The following is a 17,445-nucleotide window of genomic DNA, read 5'->3' on the forward strand; positions in this document are numbered from 1 at the left end:
CTTTAAACTTAGTTATATATTATAAAATAATAAAATAAATATAATGATAAACCAACCACACCAAGTTTACACATCTCAAATATTAGGAACAATATAAATAGAAGAGCTTATTGTAATAACATGATAAGCCACTCAACCTTAATAAAACTTAAAATCATTTTTATTAACTTGTAACTAGTATTTTTCTTCACTTTTTTCTAACAAATTTGTTAGATAAAGACTTAACCAGTTAAACTAAACTGTCTGTAAAGTATCTTCAAATTTATATTCATTAATAGTTAAATTTACACATTTTTTTAATATTGCAGTCTAATAAATCAGAATTATGGATTTGTGGCATTTCATGTTATTACAACCTTACCTAACCTAAACTCCGTCGGACGGAGCATACGCGCCCATGTGAAATTGTTTATATAAACTCATGGTACTTGCTCGAAATCTCGGACGCTTCGTCGCGTCCTTCAATTATAAATTTACCGAAGATAATATAAACCATACATTAAATTTTGCCTTATCTGAGTTTTTCTAAATAGCTACATACAAAAAATATAGTATTTATGTAACTACAGAAATCAGCAACATTTATAGATGACAACGTAATGAAAACCAGAAATAAAAAATATTTCATCATAAAAAATATCAAGGCTACAGCACTAGATATAAAATTTAATTTCATGTTTTATTACCAGGAAATAGTTCATACATACGCTACTGAGGCTATTGACCGTACATATCTATTTTATTAGTAGTTTGGTGATTTTATCATATGAAAATATTATCTGTGTCCACATAATATTACAATAATTTGATCATTTTATTACTAAAGTAAAGTTCATTGCTATTTTTATTAGTCTTAATATCCAAAATATACCAATATACATAAATACACAAAATTATATTTAAACAAATCTAACTTATTACTAAACTATTATTACATAGTTTCTAATTCTTTAATAATATTAGAGATGTATGCTATACTGGGAATTGGTCATATTTTTATCCGAAATCTTAGCAAAATTAAACCACTAATTTACCACAATACATCAAAACACTTTACTTTTAAACACTGGACGCGCGTTTCGCTAACTATGTTAGCATCATCAGCAAATGATTTAAACTAGACTTCTAGTTTTAGTATTAATCATCTGCTGAAAATACCTTTTTTTCGTACGTATTTAAGAAGAATAGAATGTACGTATTTCAACAACCTTTTACTATTTCTAGTATTTTATTGCAAACTTTCTAATTTCCCTACAGTTGATGATAGTAACTTATCCGTAAAGTAATTCATCTCCCCTCCCCCCCCCCGCCTCAGAAACTGTTCTAAATATTCATACATTATTTCAGTAAAAATAAAGGGTTGTTACAAAGGGCGAAGTTCAATGTTGATAGATTGCTCGATGAACGTTGCATTCTCTCCTTCAAATTATTATAAGTTGGCTTAATATTTTAAATCGGCATTTCCTAATTACGCATTTTTTAATAAGTCGATCCAAGTACCAACAAAGAGTGAGCCAGGGATTGTATTATTATTATGTACTAGTTGTATTATATTTTTAGTTTAATCATTACATACAGAAGACGCTTTATATTTTTAAAAATATTAAAATAAGTTTATTACACATATGAGACAAAATACAAAAATATGTGCATCATATACAATACTATTATGCACAACGTAATAGCCGATTCAAATTGCAAAATCCGATTTACGACCCTCTGGGCTCTCGTCACTCAACGTGGCTTACCTCAACGCCAATTTCCGTTTTCATAAAATTTTAAACAATAACATTTCGACAATACGAACCTCTAACTCTCCATTTTGGAACAGCCGCGAGCCATAACGCATCCCCACCACCCGTTGTCCCCCTTGTATACCTCGTATACGTCACCCATAAACACCGTCGGTCTAATGGGGAATATTTAGGATTAAATCCCCCCAATTATACCTAACCGAATCAGCACGTGCATCGGCTATAACATCGTAACTCGGTTTGGGATGTCGATTGTTGCTCGATATGGGGAAAAATTCAGTGGTGGAGATTTTTTATTCGTTATTTTTTATTTGTAATCGACGTATTTGATAAATATACAGTTAGGTTGTACTACCTTGCATAACCAGGTTATCTAGGTACGAAAATTACGGTAAGGATCGATTCCTGAAAATATTGGTGGATGTCAAATAGTGATGTTTTTTTAAATCTGTTATAGAATTTTTATTTCATGCTTGATTCATCTTTATAATAGAGTATAATGTTGAAATGCACTTTATATAAATGAGCTAATAAATTTGTCAGACAGTTCTGCGACAAGTTTTTTCTGTCACAAGAAAGATTTAATTAAATATAATTGACAGACGAGTCAGAAACCCAGCCTTTTGGGCTGGTTAATTTGGTGACAAAAATGACAGATATTCTTTAGGAACCGTGTTCCGTAATAATAAAAATTCCAGGCAAACTATAGAAACGGAACAGAAAAACATAACCAAGATAAGAAACGGAATATAGCCTTTCATAATTCAATTTATAAATTTCCAACGAGAAAATATATGTGACAATTGTTCGCCATTTTGATTTAAAAGATTTTAGTGTCAAGTTTTGAATGTCATCTGACTATATCGTTGTCCTCTCTTAAGGTGTAATTTCCTAGCGAAGCGACGCGCGACGCGACGTCTGTTTCGTTTTTATACATTACGTGGCTAAAACCTGTATTTTATTATATCTATGAAAAGTAATGTATCACTTTACAAGAAAACGAACTGTGCGGCTAGACCCGGACACCAGCCATCGCTAGGAAATCATACCTTTAGGTTTAACGAAAATACCTCCATTTAAAACTAAAATACCATTTTCTACTTTTTCCAAAATAGAGAGTAGACATTGCGGTAGTACAGCGCTAATTTTAAGACTACAGATATAATGCCGAGAACAGACTTTTCGAATACAGTTCGAATCGGCTATTACGTCGTGCATAACAGTTTTGCCTATGATGCACATTTTTATGAATGATGTTCTTTGATGTGTGTAAGCTTACAGCATCAATTTCATGTGTCCTCAAAGCCTATAGGTATATGTTGTCCTCAATTGGGTACACGGTATTTCGTCATGGGTGTGTATTATTAGATTATATCAGTCTATTAAGAAAATTGGATACTAGGAACTACAAACCCATAAATTTTATAATTTAGCTTAATGTACTTCATACATTTTGAAACAAATAATTAATATACGGTAATTTAAAAACAATATAGGGAAGACATATAGTTTTTTGGAAGCGCTCTATTCTAATATTATCGAATAGTATAACGTAAGCATACGTTGTAATCTAAGAACTAATAAATTCGTTAAACATATATTTGTTGTTGCCCTAAACTAAAGTTAATTTTCCTAAATACGTTCTAAACGAGTCGCTACTGCCGAAATGTGGTTACATGCAAACAAAGGGATTTACCTCCCTAGCCCCACGAGTGCCGCCTTCCCCTTGTAAAAGGGGAGCTCGCGTCCCCTTTGACATTCCTTCTATTAATGCGCTGTGCCCAGCCCCGTTCAAAATTTGTTGCTCCGTTTATGTGCCCCCCATTGTATGTCCCCTCTCACTTCTAAAGCAGCGTCAAGCCTCAATATTATCTCGAAACGTTGCCAAAAAGACGGACCGCGACTGTAATCGATGAAAGCAACCATCAAGCAATCCCATTTTGTGTCTGAGAATGCTTCAGTGCTAATAGATTTCAATATAGATGGTAATATAGGTTTTTGGTTTCACAAGCTTATAAAGCGTCAATTTCTTAATTTTAGGATTTTACAATATTATGGTAGGTCTAACTGGTCCCTACTAAATATATAAACTCTGCAGGGCAATAACACCCTTCAATTGTTATTTATGAAGAGGTTTACGCAGTATAACTAGAATCAGAAAGAATATTCTGGTTGGTGTAAAATATAGTATATTATTTTAAGTTACGTCTCCTTTTTGCTACTTAGACTAATCTGGACGGGACACTCTGTGTTTAGGCGGAACCCGAACTAGAGGCTATCTCTCTCTTTCTTATTGTCTCTTTGGATTTGAGGTTAATTTCTATTGTGAGGATCTGACCATCGCCCTTTTCCCTCGAGTTGATGACGCGCCAACTAGATGTCCTAACTTTGGATTTCTGGCAAAGCTGGTGATACACCGCTAGGATTATTTGGTCCACTTCTACAGAGCCACGCATAATGTAGTAAGGGAGACTAGAATCCATCGTAGGATTTAGGTTTTTGGTGAGATTGTGAGTGTGTGTGTCTTGGTTCGGGCGGTTAAGTCAAAATCCCCCAACACCCTCTGCCACTGATACATGACCACAGACAGTAGAGGGTGTCTAGTATGATGGACAGGGTAGTCCCATCCGGCGTCGTTATAACAATTTCCAGTACAGCCAGCGATAAGACAGTGAGATGCTCTTTAGACTAGAAGCTTCCCCACCAGCAACAAGGTCTCGCATCTCCTACAGAAAGGAGTCTAAGGATAATACTGTCAATACGGGAAAATGGGGCCACCAAAATGGGGTGTATTTTGAGCTTTTGAACTTATCTCACACTTAGATAATCTCCACCCCAACTTTTTATAAAAAACCTATTATTGTGTGTCACACATCCTGGAAAAGTTCGTCGCTTTCTTTTTATAATGTTCTAAAAAATATTAAATCGTACGATTAATTTTTCGATATTGGTGTTAGGAGATAAAGTCAATATTTTACAAAACTAGTAATTTGGAGTTTCTCTTTTTTTTTGTTTCACAAATTTTGGAAAAATCACTGTTTCCCCCGTATTTATTATTTTATATTAAACCAACTGGTTACAACCAACTGGTTTATTTATAAAAAGCTTTTGTTAATTTTCAATTTTCAGAATTAAGTCTTATGTTTTTTTACGGATTGTAGCAGAAGAATTATTAATATGCTATGTTATCATGTTACTTATACGAGTAAAATATATTTACATGTGCTGAGGTGAGTTTTTGCAGCAAATCAATAAGAAGTATCAAGGGGGAAAAATAAATATGGGCGAAACAGTGATTTCTCCAAAATTTGTCTATTTAACTAATGAACTTCAAAGACATGTACTAACTCCCTTCTTCCTACTATCTGATGGTTTTTGATCCTAAGATTTTTTTCGTAGGAAGAAAGCAATAAAGTCAAATTTTGCTACTTTCTAATCAGCTCGATTTTCGGCATCAAACAACCGATAAGTTTATGTATCATCCGATACGTCGAATAAAAATAGAAATGTTGGCAACACTGATCCGATATAAAGCCGGGAGAGGAAATCTCAAGTTTTACGCATGGATCGCTCGTCAAGGGTATGGTTTTGATTTAATTTTCTCCTGAGATGCGAAGGGAAAAGACGATTCGTCGTGCCACACCGGAGATGGTTGGTTACTTGTTGACAGCCGACGCCCGCAATCCTCGGGGAGAAAGGGGGAGATTATTTGCAAATTAGAATAAATGACGGCTTGAGAGAGCGGAAAGTTTTTAATTGTTTTAGGTAAATCGGCCGCGTTTGGTGAATGGGGAGGATTTCGTTTTGAAATGGTAATATGGTATTGTTGGGAGTTTTATTCCTTTATTCCACTTATAAATTTCGTATTTTGTTTGGACGAACGTGAAAGCAGAAGGGAAAACTGGAAAATTTCGGGTCTAGATGAAGAGTTGTTTGTTTCGAGTTTAAATTTGTTTGTAAAGCCTCTTTTATTGTTTTTTAGTAATAAAAATTATGTGTTTATGTCAAGTACTTAGAATAAAATTAAAGTGTTTGTATTGGACGAATACGAGCATAAAAGCAAAATAAAAAACTAGAAAATTAAGAAAAACATGAAAATATTGTTGATTTTTTTTAAGCCTTAAAAATCAAAAGGCGTTTCTATGGTAATGATGGAACATTCAATTTTCGATTTCATTCTTTGATAGATGGTTGTTATTGCTTTTGATTAACGTGATATTCTTTGCTGTTGTTAAAGTATCACATTTTCCAATAACTATCGTCACCGTTTCTGTAGCATTGAACTAAATACATTTTGTGCTTCTTTAACAATCTAAAACAACAAAAAATATGACGTTAATTAAAATTATATGAATAACAATCTGTCAAAGGATGAAAACGTATTTTACCATAGGAACGCGTGATTTTTAGGACTAAAGCTTGATTTTCATGCATCCGTTATCCGACGATACGTTGATACGATATTAATTTTATTGGTAGAATTTAACGACTTTGATTGGTTAGAAAATAACGCAGTTTTTAAATTTATTGCATTTTCATGCCTTCGTTTATCGGATATACGTTGGTGTTATTTTATATTTTCGTTTCCATAACGATTTTGCTATTTTACTTATATTTTTATTAAGGTTAGATTAAATTTGACAAAAAGGTGTCAAAACGTCCGTTATCGTATGAACGGATCCGTTGACGGGCTGAAGTAAAATATTTACGGATGAAAAGTGGCGCGAAAACGCTATGACCAATCAGAGCATCCGTCGAACCATCGTATCAACGTACCAACGGATGCATGAAAATCAAGCCTAAAGCTTAATTTTCATGCATCCGTTGTCCGACGATACGATGATACGATATTAATTTTATTGGTAGAATTTAAAGACTTCGGTTGGTTAGAAAATATCACAGTTTTTAAATTTATTGCAGTTTCATGCCTCCGTTTATCGGATATACGTTGGTGTCATTTTATATTATCGTTTCCATAACGATTTTGCTATTTTACTTATATTTTTATTAAGGTTAGATTAAATTTGTCAAATCGTCCGTTATCGTATGAACGGGTCCGTTGACGGGCTGAAGTAAAATATTTACGGATGAAAAGTGTTTTTTTGAAAACGCTATGACCAATCAGAGCACTGTCGAACCAACGTATCAACGTATAACGGATGCATGAAAATCAAGCCTAAAGCTTAATTTTCATGCATCCGTTGTCCGACGATACGATGATACGATATTAATTTTATTGGTAGAATTTAAAGACTTCGGTTGGTTAGAAAATATCACAGTTTTTAAATTTATTGCAGTTTCATGCCTCCGTTTATCGGATATACGTTGGTGTCATTTTATATTTTCGTTTCCATCACGATTTTGCTATTTTACTTATATTTTTATTAATGTTAGATTAAATTTGTCAAATCGTCCGTTATCGTATGAACGGGTCCGTTGACGGGCTGAAGTAAAATATTTACGGATGAAAAGTGTTTTTTTGAGAACGCTATGACCAATCAGAGCACTGTCGGACCAACGTATCAACGTATAACGGATGCATGAAAATCAAGCTTTAAAAATATTTTTTTTTCACGCTATGACCAATCAGAGCACTGTCGGACCAACGTATCAACGTATAACGAATGCATGAAAATCAAGCTTTAAAAATATTTTAAAACTTCTTTTACTTTAAAATTCTACCATATTTTCATGTTTTTCTTAATTTTCTCTAAAACGGTATGGAAATTTGGAAAAGTATAAACGAGATTAACCATTTTGATTAACCATTATTGACGAGATTAACAAGCAAAAATTTTTACGAAGAATTCATTTTTCTCAAAATATTAATAATAAAAAAGTGTTTCCTCTTCTAAAGGCAAACCGGGAACATACTGTATATTTTATACACAAAATTTAATTTTAATAAAAAGTGTCGTTTTCCTTGGTACCGCCGTATCGTATGAGAGGCGCCACCTTGTACTGTTATAAAAAAATCCTTGTAAATCCAGACACTGTCAATGCAGACTGTATGAACTCTTTTGAACATTTTTGACAAAACAAACCCGCATTGTATTTACCGAATCATTTACTCCGTAATTCCCATCGATTCACCTTGGCTGAAAGCTGCTGGTGAAAATACGCTGGCGGGAAAACCCTCGAAAGGGAAAGTTTTCCCGGCCTCCTATACCTCACCCTTATGGACAGCCGTCACTTAATACGCTCGGTATGTTCTATCGAAAACTACCATTAGCACAATGGTAACATTAGTCATTAATACGTATTTTGAACTTGATAATCCAATCAATTTAAATTTAGACAAAGCAAACGCAGGCTATATAACAGTGGCGGTGCCAAGATGGGTACAGATGGGTGTAATCTCTCCCAAATTTCACGCTGCTTAAAGGGGAATTTTTACAGTATTCTCCGATGGTCGCAGCACCGGCGGAGAATGCACCAAGTCTATAGGGAACAACAATAAGTAATGCTTTAATTTTATGCTTTTTCGATAGCATAGACCTATAAAGGTTTTCTTCCATCCAAAATATGTTCAGATTATATTTTTGGCTAACCCCCAAAAATACCAGGGCCACCACTGCTATAAACTCTTTTAGATATTTACGAAACAACCCGCATTGTATTTGTCGAATCATTTACCCCGCGATGGCCATTCTCATCGATTCACCTTGGCTGAAAGTTGGCTGTTCCGGTGAAAATGCGCTGGCGGGAAAACCCTCGAAAGGGAAAGTCTTCCCTGTCCTTCCCCCTTCCTCACCCACGACCATCACGTGATCGGGGCAAAACAATGGTCGTTTCGTATATACGGAGTATTAATAGCCCCATTTGGGGGAAAGAGAGAGAGAGCAATTTGCGTCTATGCAGGAAATGCATTTAAATAAAAGTCGGGCGAAAGGGAATCGGTGGTGGCGCAGCGGTTTCGATGGAGACGGACGCTGGATAATTACCAAAGTAATTATGTAGATTTTGGGAAAGAAACGTAATTTTATAAAAAAATTATAGGTACCTTGTGTTGTTACATCACACATATAAACATAGGAATCTTTGGAATGGTAGACAATGATTCAGTATTAAAACTAAAAGTATTTGGGACTTCCATTGTCATTATTTGTTTTCACTTACATAAAGTTTCGATCAGATGTATCACTGACTGTCGTCAAGTGTAAACAAACATAGATCCTAAAACTACTGAATATACTAGAACAAGGCCTTTACCCGTGAAAATATTGGGCCCAGTTAATATGAGATTGTTCACTGAGAATTCCCGCATTGGTACGTTTTATGAGTGGCTGCCATATCGTGGATATTTCCATACTGGAATTTCTAAATACGATTGCTATAAAAACGGTTCCTTTAAATTTAAATATTTTCCTACGGGACCTCGTTGTGGATAACCCGATCTTCCAACCACTTTATATTGTGCTGCTTGAACCGCACAGGGTCTGCAATACCTGACTTCATTGTTTTACCTCTTTGCAAATGTTTTTTTGTATTTGTTAAGTCGGTCATTTGGCGGACATTTAGTCTCTTTGATATACGACTCACCGCATTCACAAGGTACCTGGTAGATGCGCTCGTTCTCTTGTTTTGGTGTTTCCGATCTTGTTTTTGTTGAGACGCTTCTTAGATTTGTTCTAGACTTCAAGACAATTTTAATGTTGTTTGTTTAATGTAAGAGCACTGGACGGTTGGTAGTTATCAGATTCTTGCCGTGTATCCTATATTTTTACTAGGCATATATCATAGAATTTAACAATACGAGCAAAGAGTTTATATATTTTGTAAGGACCCGTTGAGATCTAGTCGATTTGATGGTTTTAAAGTTGCCTCTCTAGGAGTTCTTGGAAAATGGACTGCCAACTGTCTTTCCATATTTTTAGAGGTCTTTCTGGTTGTCTCTTACCCATGGGTTTTCTTCAAGAGGTATGCGCGGTAGCCTGTTTTTTTTCTGCCATGCGTTTTACGTGTTCGAATCATGTTTTTTTTTGTCTATCCCATCTCACTACGTCCTGTATTCCACTTTGTTGTCTGATATTTGTGTTTCTAATTCTGCCTCTTCCAGTCTTCCCCATTATGGTTCTTAGGTTCTTTATTCCAGCAACCCTTAACATGCTTTTGGTTTTGTTTGTTTCCTCTCAGATTTCTATGCCATATGTCATTATTGGTCTGATGCAGGTCTTATAAATTTTAATTTTGCTCTCTGCAGGGTCTAATTTTGCTTTTGTAAGGACCAGTTAGACCTACTATAATATTGTAAAATCTTAAAATTAAGAAATTGGCACTTATCAAGTTATTCCCCTGGACCCTTCATATGGAATAGTCAAGAGGGAGAGAGAGATAGAGTCTACCTCAGGTTGGTGCACCAATGAGTCAATTTTACAATTCAATATGATTTTGTCCAGGGAGTTCTCAGAGTAACCATTTTGAAGCCCTATCCCTCGTAATATTATTCAATTCAATATTAACTGATGCTTGGTCATTGCATATTATAGTGTTTGCTCAATAGCATAAAGTTTTAACTATTCCTTTCTTAGTCGCTACAGAATGGTTTCTGGTGGACTAAAAATTTAATTACTGTCCCATGCATGAGTGTGATTTTAAACCTTGTATTTTCTGTGGATCATTGCAATAAGATCGGCATTTTAAAAGTTGATAGCTTTTCTTTTCTTATTAATTTCCTTTTGATAGTAGGACCAAATTATTTTTTTCTTGCACATGCTATTTTAGCATTATTAGCAGATACTTTTCTTAGCATTGGACTTTTTAGTCCAGCAATATTTCTCACAAAGTAATGAACAGTATTGAAGTAAATATAGCCACATATGTGGTGCTAATTGTTTTATTACTAAAAATGAAATAGAATTTCTTAGTTATCATCTAGATGAACTTGGAATGTAACATATGTTTATCTACGGTTGTAGTCGCATCACATCTACGTTGACTCAAAATAATTATACTAGAAGAATATGTTTGAAAGAAGATCAGCCAATATAAATATAATTCTAGTTTTCCAATAAAGGCTTATAGTTTCATTTTTTTAATATTCAAAAAGAAATTATTTAATAATTGATAAGGTTGCAGTATTATAACTAAAAGTATCAAAACTATATTGGAATGATAATCGATAATAAAGTAAAATACATTTTTTTACTTTTAAACCTATATATTTAAGCTTTCATAAATTTTTCTACAAAGTCATTATTTTCAGAAAACAATAAAAAATCGCATTTCGTATTGTTCGCATTTATCAAATGTACGACATTCTACACTTAACTGGAAACAAGTTAATTACACCGCTTGGACACCATAAATCCTAATAATTTGCGTGTTTTTTCTTAATATATTAATTACCAGCTTTCCTCCGGCAACGGTTAAAAATAATATTCCGCACATTCGAAACGTGTGTTTTGCGAAACGTCTTATTGTATTTCTGCAGTGGCGTGCTGCGTGCGAATTTATTTTTTTGAATTATACCAACGTTCCGGCTTATCTAACCCCTTGATTGCGCCGTATATTCACACAGTAACGGGACATAATTCACCCCCAGGCCTGTCCGCGTGACTCACCCTACACCCCTCTCTTCCTCCCGTAAACAATAATTATACAAACATTGGGTCAAAACGGCCATGTGCATGCGAGCGAGGGGTAAGTTCGACAGCCCTACGCGTTGAAATTTGCAATATCGACCAAAGAAAACACTTCGACGTGCCGCCGTAATTAATTAGGGCATCTGTTCGTGGTTCTGCTTTAATCAAGTGCCGGTTGCAATATTTATCAACATCGAACGTTTATTAGATAAAAACGTGTTGGGGATATTTTCATATATACATTGGACGCCTAGTTATACCGAGGATTTTTTAAAGCGGCTCACTCAACTTCTGATATGTTTTTACTTTATTTGATAGAAAATTAGAGTTCCATGGCTGCGATAAAACCACTAATTTTTAATCAAGGAGTCTTGGAAAAATATATTTGATTGTCTAATGTTCTTCGTGACTTTTCCTCGCCGACTAGAATCTGCTAAAATCGTGTTTTTAATCATAACTCAATGTGGAAAGGCATATTTTTACGAATAATTTGGTACCACGTACTTGCTATCTAGTGTCAAATTTTCGTTCTGAACACAGCCTTGACACTCTAGATTGAAATTTAAATTTTGTCTAGAGAAATCATTTAAAACCATTTTCAAAACTGTGGGATTCTTTTTCACCGATTTCTCTAATTTGACTGGGCTAATTAACCATTTTGGAACATGCCAAAATTTTTATGAAGTTTTTCTCACAATGCCAATAATACAAAAAGTTTTTCCTCTTGTAAAGACAAACTGGGGTCATACTGTATATAGATATATGTCTCCCATTCTATCAAAAAATATCGGTTTTGGACTGGCATTATTGTTACCTATTAATATAACGTTAAGTAACTTTACATAAAAAATTGGCCTGTTATATGGTTTGCTCACCCAACTCGACCGGATTTACAATGACAAGCCCATAATGCACGACCCATTTTTTATCCAACCGGATTAAATCTACCCAACCGAATTGGACTGTGTATAGCCGGGTTTAAAATGAACTGCAACAAAGTTTTCGGCAAAAAAATAAAAAACGTTTATGTTTTAAAGGATTTATTTTGTTCCCGTAGTCGGAAGTTAAGTTGGTGAAGTTTCCAAAATAAACCGCAGGCCATAATACTATGAATCATCAATTGTCAGTGAAACGTGTTAACCTGCTAACACCATTTTTCATTTTAGTTAAATAATACGTTTAAAACATAATTTTTACGTTAAATTTTGAATGAGATATTGAGTTTTATTGTTCCCTTACAAATATTATTATTATCTCTTTAGCATATTAACGCATGAATATACTTGCTACATGTGTAAATCTTTTTTGTACCGTTTCTTTTCTCTCCTCTAAAATTAGGAATAATGGAGTTAGCAATTTATCACATTTCACCGACGCAATGTTACTCTTTATTAAGTAAATAAAATAGTCATCTTATTAGGAAATATATTATTCCAACTAATTAACTTGTTTATTGTCCCCACTCAGCGCTTGAATTATAAAAACTCAACAATCATTTTTCAAACCTATCTTTTAATCATTATGGTAAAGTAATACTGGCTTTGCGTGAGATGTGTGCATGATTATATTTAGCCCAGCTTTGTATACAGGGCTGTTCACCACATACGACACGGAGTATTGTAGCTAAACGATGAGATTTTTACAAATTGTAAGTTTGGGGTTCGTTGAAGGACTATTAGAGCTACAATTTAAAACTATTTTTACGAGATACAGAGTGTCCCAAATAAATAAAAAATATCAAAGTTGTATTTTTTTAAATGGAACACCCTGTATATTATTACATTTTTAGTTTCTACGATTAAAATAAAAGTAAATTTGATTAAGGTTTATTATACTTAAACCTTACCGTTTTTGAAATATTTTCAATTTTGTGAAATTTTAGTCATAGTTTATATTTCAATGTATATAATTAAATTGATATGTATTTAAATTTTATTGCAAATATTAAAAATGTAAGTATGTAGAAAAGCAGGATAATGGCATTACTCTTGGCCAAGCGTAATCAAATTCTTCAAATAACATAATCTTTGCAGAACCCCTGTGCCTGAACATGATGGCCGAATATCTTAATCGGACATACGCACACTTTCCTGTTTATTTTTCTTGGAGTCGAATGACACTTATCGGTATTTTGACACCCGCTGCGTGCGAAGTGTGAGTCACGACCACTGCTGCCGTTCTAGAGATTAAGGTCTTGTCTAAACATCGACCAGATGAGGGAAAACGAATTTGTTATTCTTGGGGAACCGCAGTTTGAAATTAGGCCTTACTTGCATTATACAAGCCACTACAGATTGCTCTAAAAGTGGTTGATGCATTTAAAGTTTTATATTTTCGTCACCCATAAACTTTTAAATTTTGCTAAAATATTATTATAATTATTGCAAAATTTATAGAATAATCAGAAGAAAAAAAACTTTAGTTATAGCTTTTTAGGAATTACTTACACCGACCGGCACGAAAAACGAACACCTTAAATTTTTTATGTATTTTAAAGTTTGGTATATTGTGTTGTAGAGAACCGATTTTGATGATTTTTTAAGCAATTTGTAGTTAAATTATTTGACTTTTTAGTATCTTTTTCTAAATTAAAAACGAAAGTTGCCAAAGTTGCCATCTGTCATCACTTTTGCTTCCTCTGGAGCAAGTTCTTCGTGGAGCAGTCGGAGGTATCTCCGTGCTTCTGCTCCTCTAAGACCTACTCTCAGAGGATAGTCTAGCCTGCCTGGTTGACCCAGGCCGGGTAGACGAAACGGTAGCTTATGTCGCTTATTGATTGGGTCTAGAGGTAGGCTCCCGAACCTTGCTGGAGAAGGTGGTAGCTTGTGTGCCACTTGTGGAGGATGATCCCAAGCAAGTGTCAGCCGCCCCTCCTGTAGTTTCCTTTGGATTTGGTTTTGTTTGTTTGTTGTCGGGCATAGTGACGAGCGAGACTGGTCTTGGTCTTGCGGTCCTGGTCTTGTCTTGCACAAAAGGCACGACAAAGACCAAGACTAGCATTAGACCTGCAAGACCAAGACAAAGACCGACCAGTGTCAAGACTGACGCAAGACCGAGACCCAGCTTGCAAGACTCTTGCGATCTTACAGTCTTGCAATTTTTTCATGATTTTTATTCACATTTTCAAACTACCCTCGTATATATTTATCACCCAAGTTTTTCTCTTATTTCTTTTCCACCAGATACAAAACCGTAAAAGTTTCTGAAACAGATAAGCCCCCCTAATGTCTGCAGTTTCGCTTATTATTTTTACATTTTCGGGCCTCCTCTAGGACAAAGCTTAATTAGTGTGAAAAGAGATAGCGAGCGTGTGCGTGTGTGCGGCAAATGTAGCAGAAAGCTTTGAAATGTTATAGAAGTTGCGCCCGCCCCTATTCACTCGGCTGAATTATTCAATGGACTGTCACTTATTCGGCGTTTCCCTCGTTGCACCCGCTCTATTGCTTCCAAGAAATGTGGGCGGATTTCCTGTAGGTTTAGTCGGTTCGTATTGTCGCGGTTGGAAACCTATGGTAAATGCCAATAAAAGTAATAAATAAGCAATAAAAAAGCCGAAATATATTTTTTATAACCATTATGTCTATGTAAAATGTAGAATGTATGGGAGGAGGATTAATCACCACGACCTTACTATTGTCTCCCCCTTTCTTGAGTTATAGCTCACCATACTCAATGCCCAAAAGTCAGTATCTGAGACGGTTTTACAGAGGTTAATTATCCATCACCGATGTCAGTCGTACTAGAGTTTTTGGCTCGATTGGTTATCGTCTCTGTGCACTCACTAATGAGGTTTTCTAGTGTTTCCCCATTTTGCCCACAGAATCTTCATTTGCCGTTGTTTCTCAGCTTCAGTCTAGTGAGATGTTCCTTGATGAGACAGTGTCTTGTTAAAAACCCATGACAATACGAAGATTAAATAATAAATAAATCTAGGAAAATATTAGCCATTATCGCGGAGACAAAGGACGATATGCAGAGACAGTTTCATAAATTCTATCAAGTAAGCCGATAATTAAATATGATTATCTCTACAGAAAAAAAAACTAAATGCTTAACTTTCTCTAAAGAGTCGGTAAGACGCAAACTGGTAGTAGGAAACAAAATTATTGAGCAAGTATCACAGTTCAGATACCTAGGAATAGATATGTCGTATTACCATGATCCAGAGAAAGATCCAGTGAAGCCAGATAAACAGAGCAACGGCCATATCAGGATGACTGGGGCAGATAGTTTGGACAAACCCCTTTATGCGAACAGACAGCCAAGTTAATTTAAATTTATAAGACCTGCATCAGACCAATAATGACATATGGCATAGAAATCCGAGATGAAGAACCTAAGAACCATAATGGGGACTAGAAGAGACAGAATTAGAAACACAAATATCAGACAACAATGTGGAATACAGGACGTAGTGAGATGGGGTAGGTAAAGAAAAAGACAATGGTTCGCACATGTAAAAGCCATGGAAGAAAACAGGCTACCACGTATAGCTCGTGAAAGGAAACCCATGAGTAAGAGACAGCCGGGAAAACCACCAAAAAGATGGAAAGACAGTTGGCAGTCCATCTCCCAAGAAACGAGAAGAAGGAGAATATTTGATTTTTCTCGATCGTAAGTTCAGAGAAATTACTTCGATTATCTTAGACCGTTGGTGGATTTCCATTCTAGGTTACGGGTGGAGTCTTCGGTTCTTGTCGTTTTCAAGTTGGTTTCCACTTGGGAAGCAGAACGGTTCTGGTCCGGTTAGTGAAGTGTTCGCCCCTTCTCTATAAATCGTTTGATCTTCATTGCCTGGCTAGCACCCAGAGTAGGAGGATTTTATTTTCTTTGCCTAATTTGTTCAGCTTCTCTCAGCATTCTTTGACCAACTTCGAATTGATGGTTACTGAGTTGATCGCTTGTAATGCTGCTTGACTATTGGATAAGATGGCTTTTTCTCGTTTCCGATAGTTCCTATCTAAGATAAGTTGTACGCATCTTTCGATAGCGCACATTTCTTTAAAGTCTCATTCGCATTAAATTACATAAAAAGAGTGCATAAAATTTCTTAGAAAGTGCCTTTAGTTAAAATTTATTTGAGGTGCAAGACTTGCAAGAGAATAAGTTGTTTGTATCTATATTTCTATACATCTTTATTCATTAAATTAAATTAATTTAGTAACTTTGTAATTAATTAAGGACATGGACTAAATGTCTCTAAATTATTTATATATTCTTTACAGAATCGTTGCCAACAATATCAAAGCACCATTGCTCGATTGAATCTAGAAATCACTAGCTTGCGTCAACAACTTGATGAGAGCGGTCGAGACCATAATCCTGAGGGAATTCTTCAAGCTCACACTGCCGCATTAAAACGACACGCTGAAGAATCTAGAAAACAATACGAACGATGCCTAGATGATGTGGCCAATCAGGTCGTAAAAGCTCTACTTGCACAAAAGGTTTGTTAACATTAAGATTGCATTTTGTTTTATATTAATATTTGCTATTATCTGCTTCAGGGCTTACGAGAAGAAGTTGGAAGCCTAAACGGTAAAATACACGAATTAGAGTCGCAGAACCAAGCACTCACGTCCATGTTGGTACACCAACTACGAGGGGAAAATCCTGGATCTCCAGGGGATCTGGATTCATTTCCCAAGCAGATCGCATTCAATTGTCACGATAAAAGTATTTAAGTAATATTAAATAATTTTAAAAATACTAATACAATTTTTGTTAAAGGTCAAGATCAACAATCACCAGAGATATCTCCTTCTCTTTTACTTACAACCAGTTTAACTACAAAACATTGTAATTCTTTTAATTCCGAAATTCTGGAAGACAGTGCCAATAACGATCAATGCGAGTATTCTGTTCCTGAGGTAGATAAAAGACTATCAGCAGATAGTGTAGATGTCTTAGGTATGTTACTAAATATAAATAAGATTACAACATTTGATGTTACAATAAAAAAATATTACACAAATCTACTTTAATAAACTAACACTTATTCAAGCTCTTGGTAGTTTCATGTTAGCAGCATCAGCTAAGGATATTGTCGCGACCTAGGTTGGGGGTTGTTCACTAGTATCGCTAGACCAGGTTCTCTCTTCTGATTA

At 35.0% G+C, this 17,445-nt stretch overlaps 1 protein-coding gene across 3 annotated transcripts in view; it reads left to right on the forward strand.

Moving 5' to 3' along the window:
- Nucleotides 1–17,445, forward strand: part of LOC115887432 — a 121,367-nt gene that overhangs the window by 79,133 nt on the left and 24,789 nt on the right. For all 3 annotated transcript variants that reach the window (XM_030906854.1, XM_030906856.1, XM_030906855.1), the window contains exons 4-6: nucleotides 16,564–16,785; nucleotides 16,846–17,014; nucleotides 17,069–17,248. In XM_030906854.1, the coding sequence (XP_030762714.1) occupies nucleotides 16,564–16,785; nucleotides 16,846–17,014; nucleotides 17,069–17,248 (571 nt within the window). The remainder of the gene's footprint in view (nucleotides 1–16,563; nucleotides 16,786–16,845; nucleotides 17,015–17,068; nucleotides 17,249–17,445) is intronic.

Source organism: Sitophilus oryzae, unplaced genomic scaffold (assembly GCF_002938485.1).
Source record: "Sitophilus oryzae breed Bouriz unplaced genomic scaffold, Soryzae_2.0 scaffold_575_pilon_pilon, whole genome shotgun sequence".
In the NCBI taxonomy this organism is placed as follows: domain Eukaryota; kingdom Metazoa; phylum Arthropoda; class Insecta; order Coleoptera; family Curculionidae; genus Sitophilus; species Sitophilus oryzae.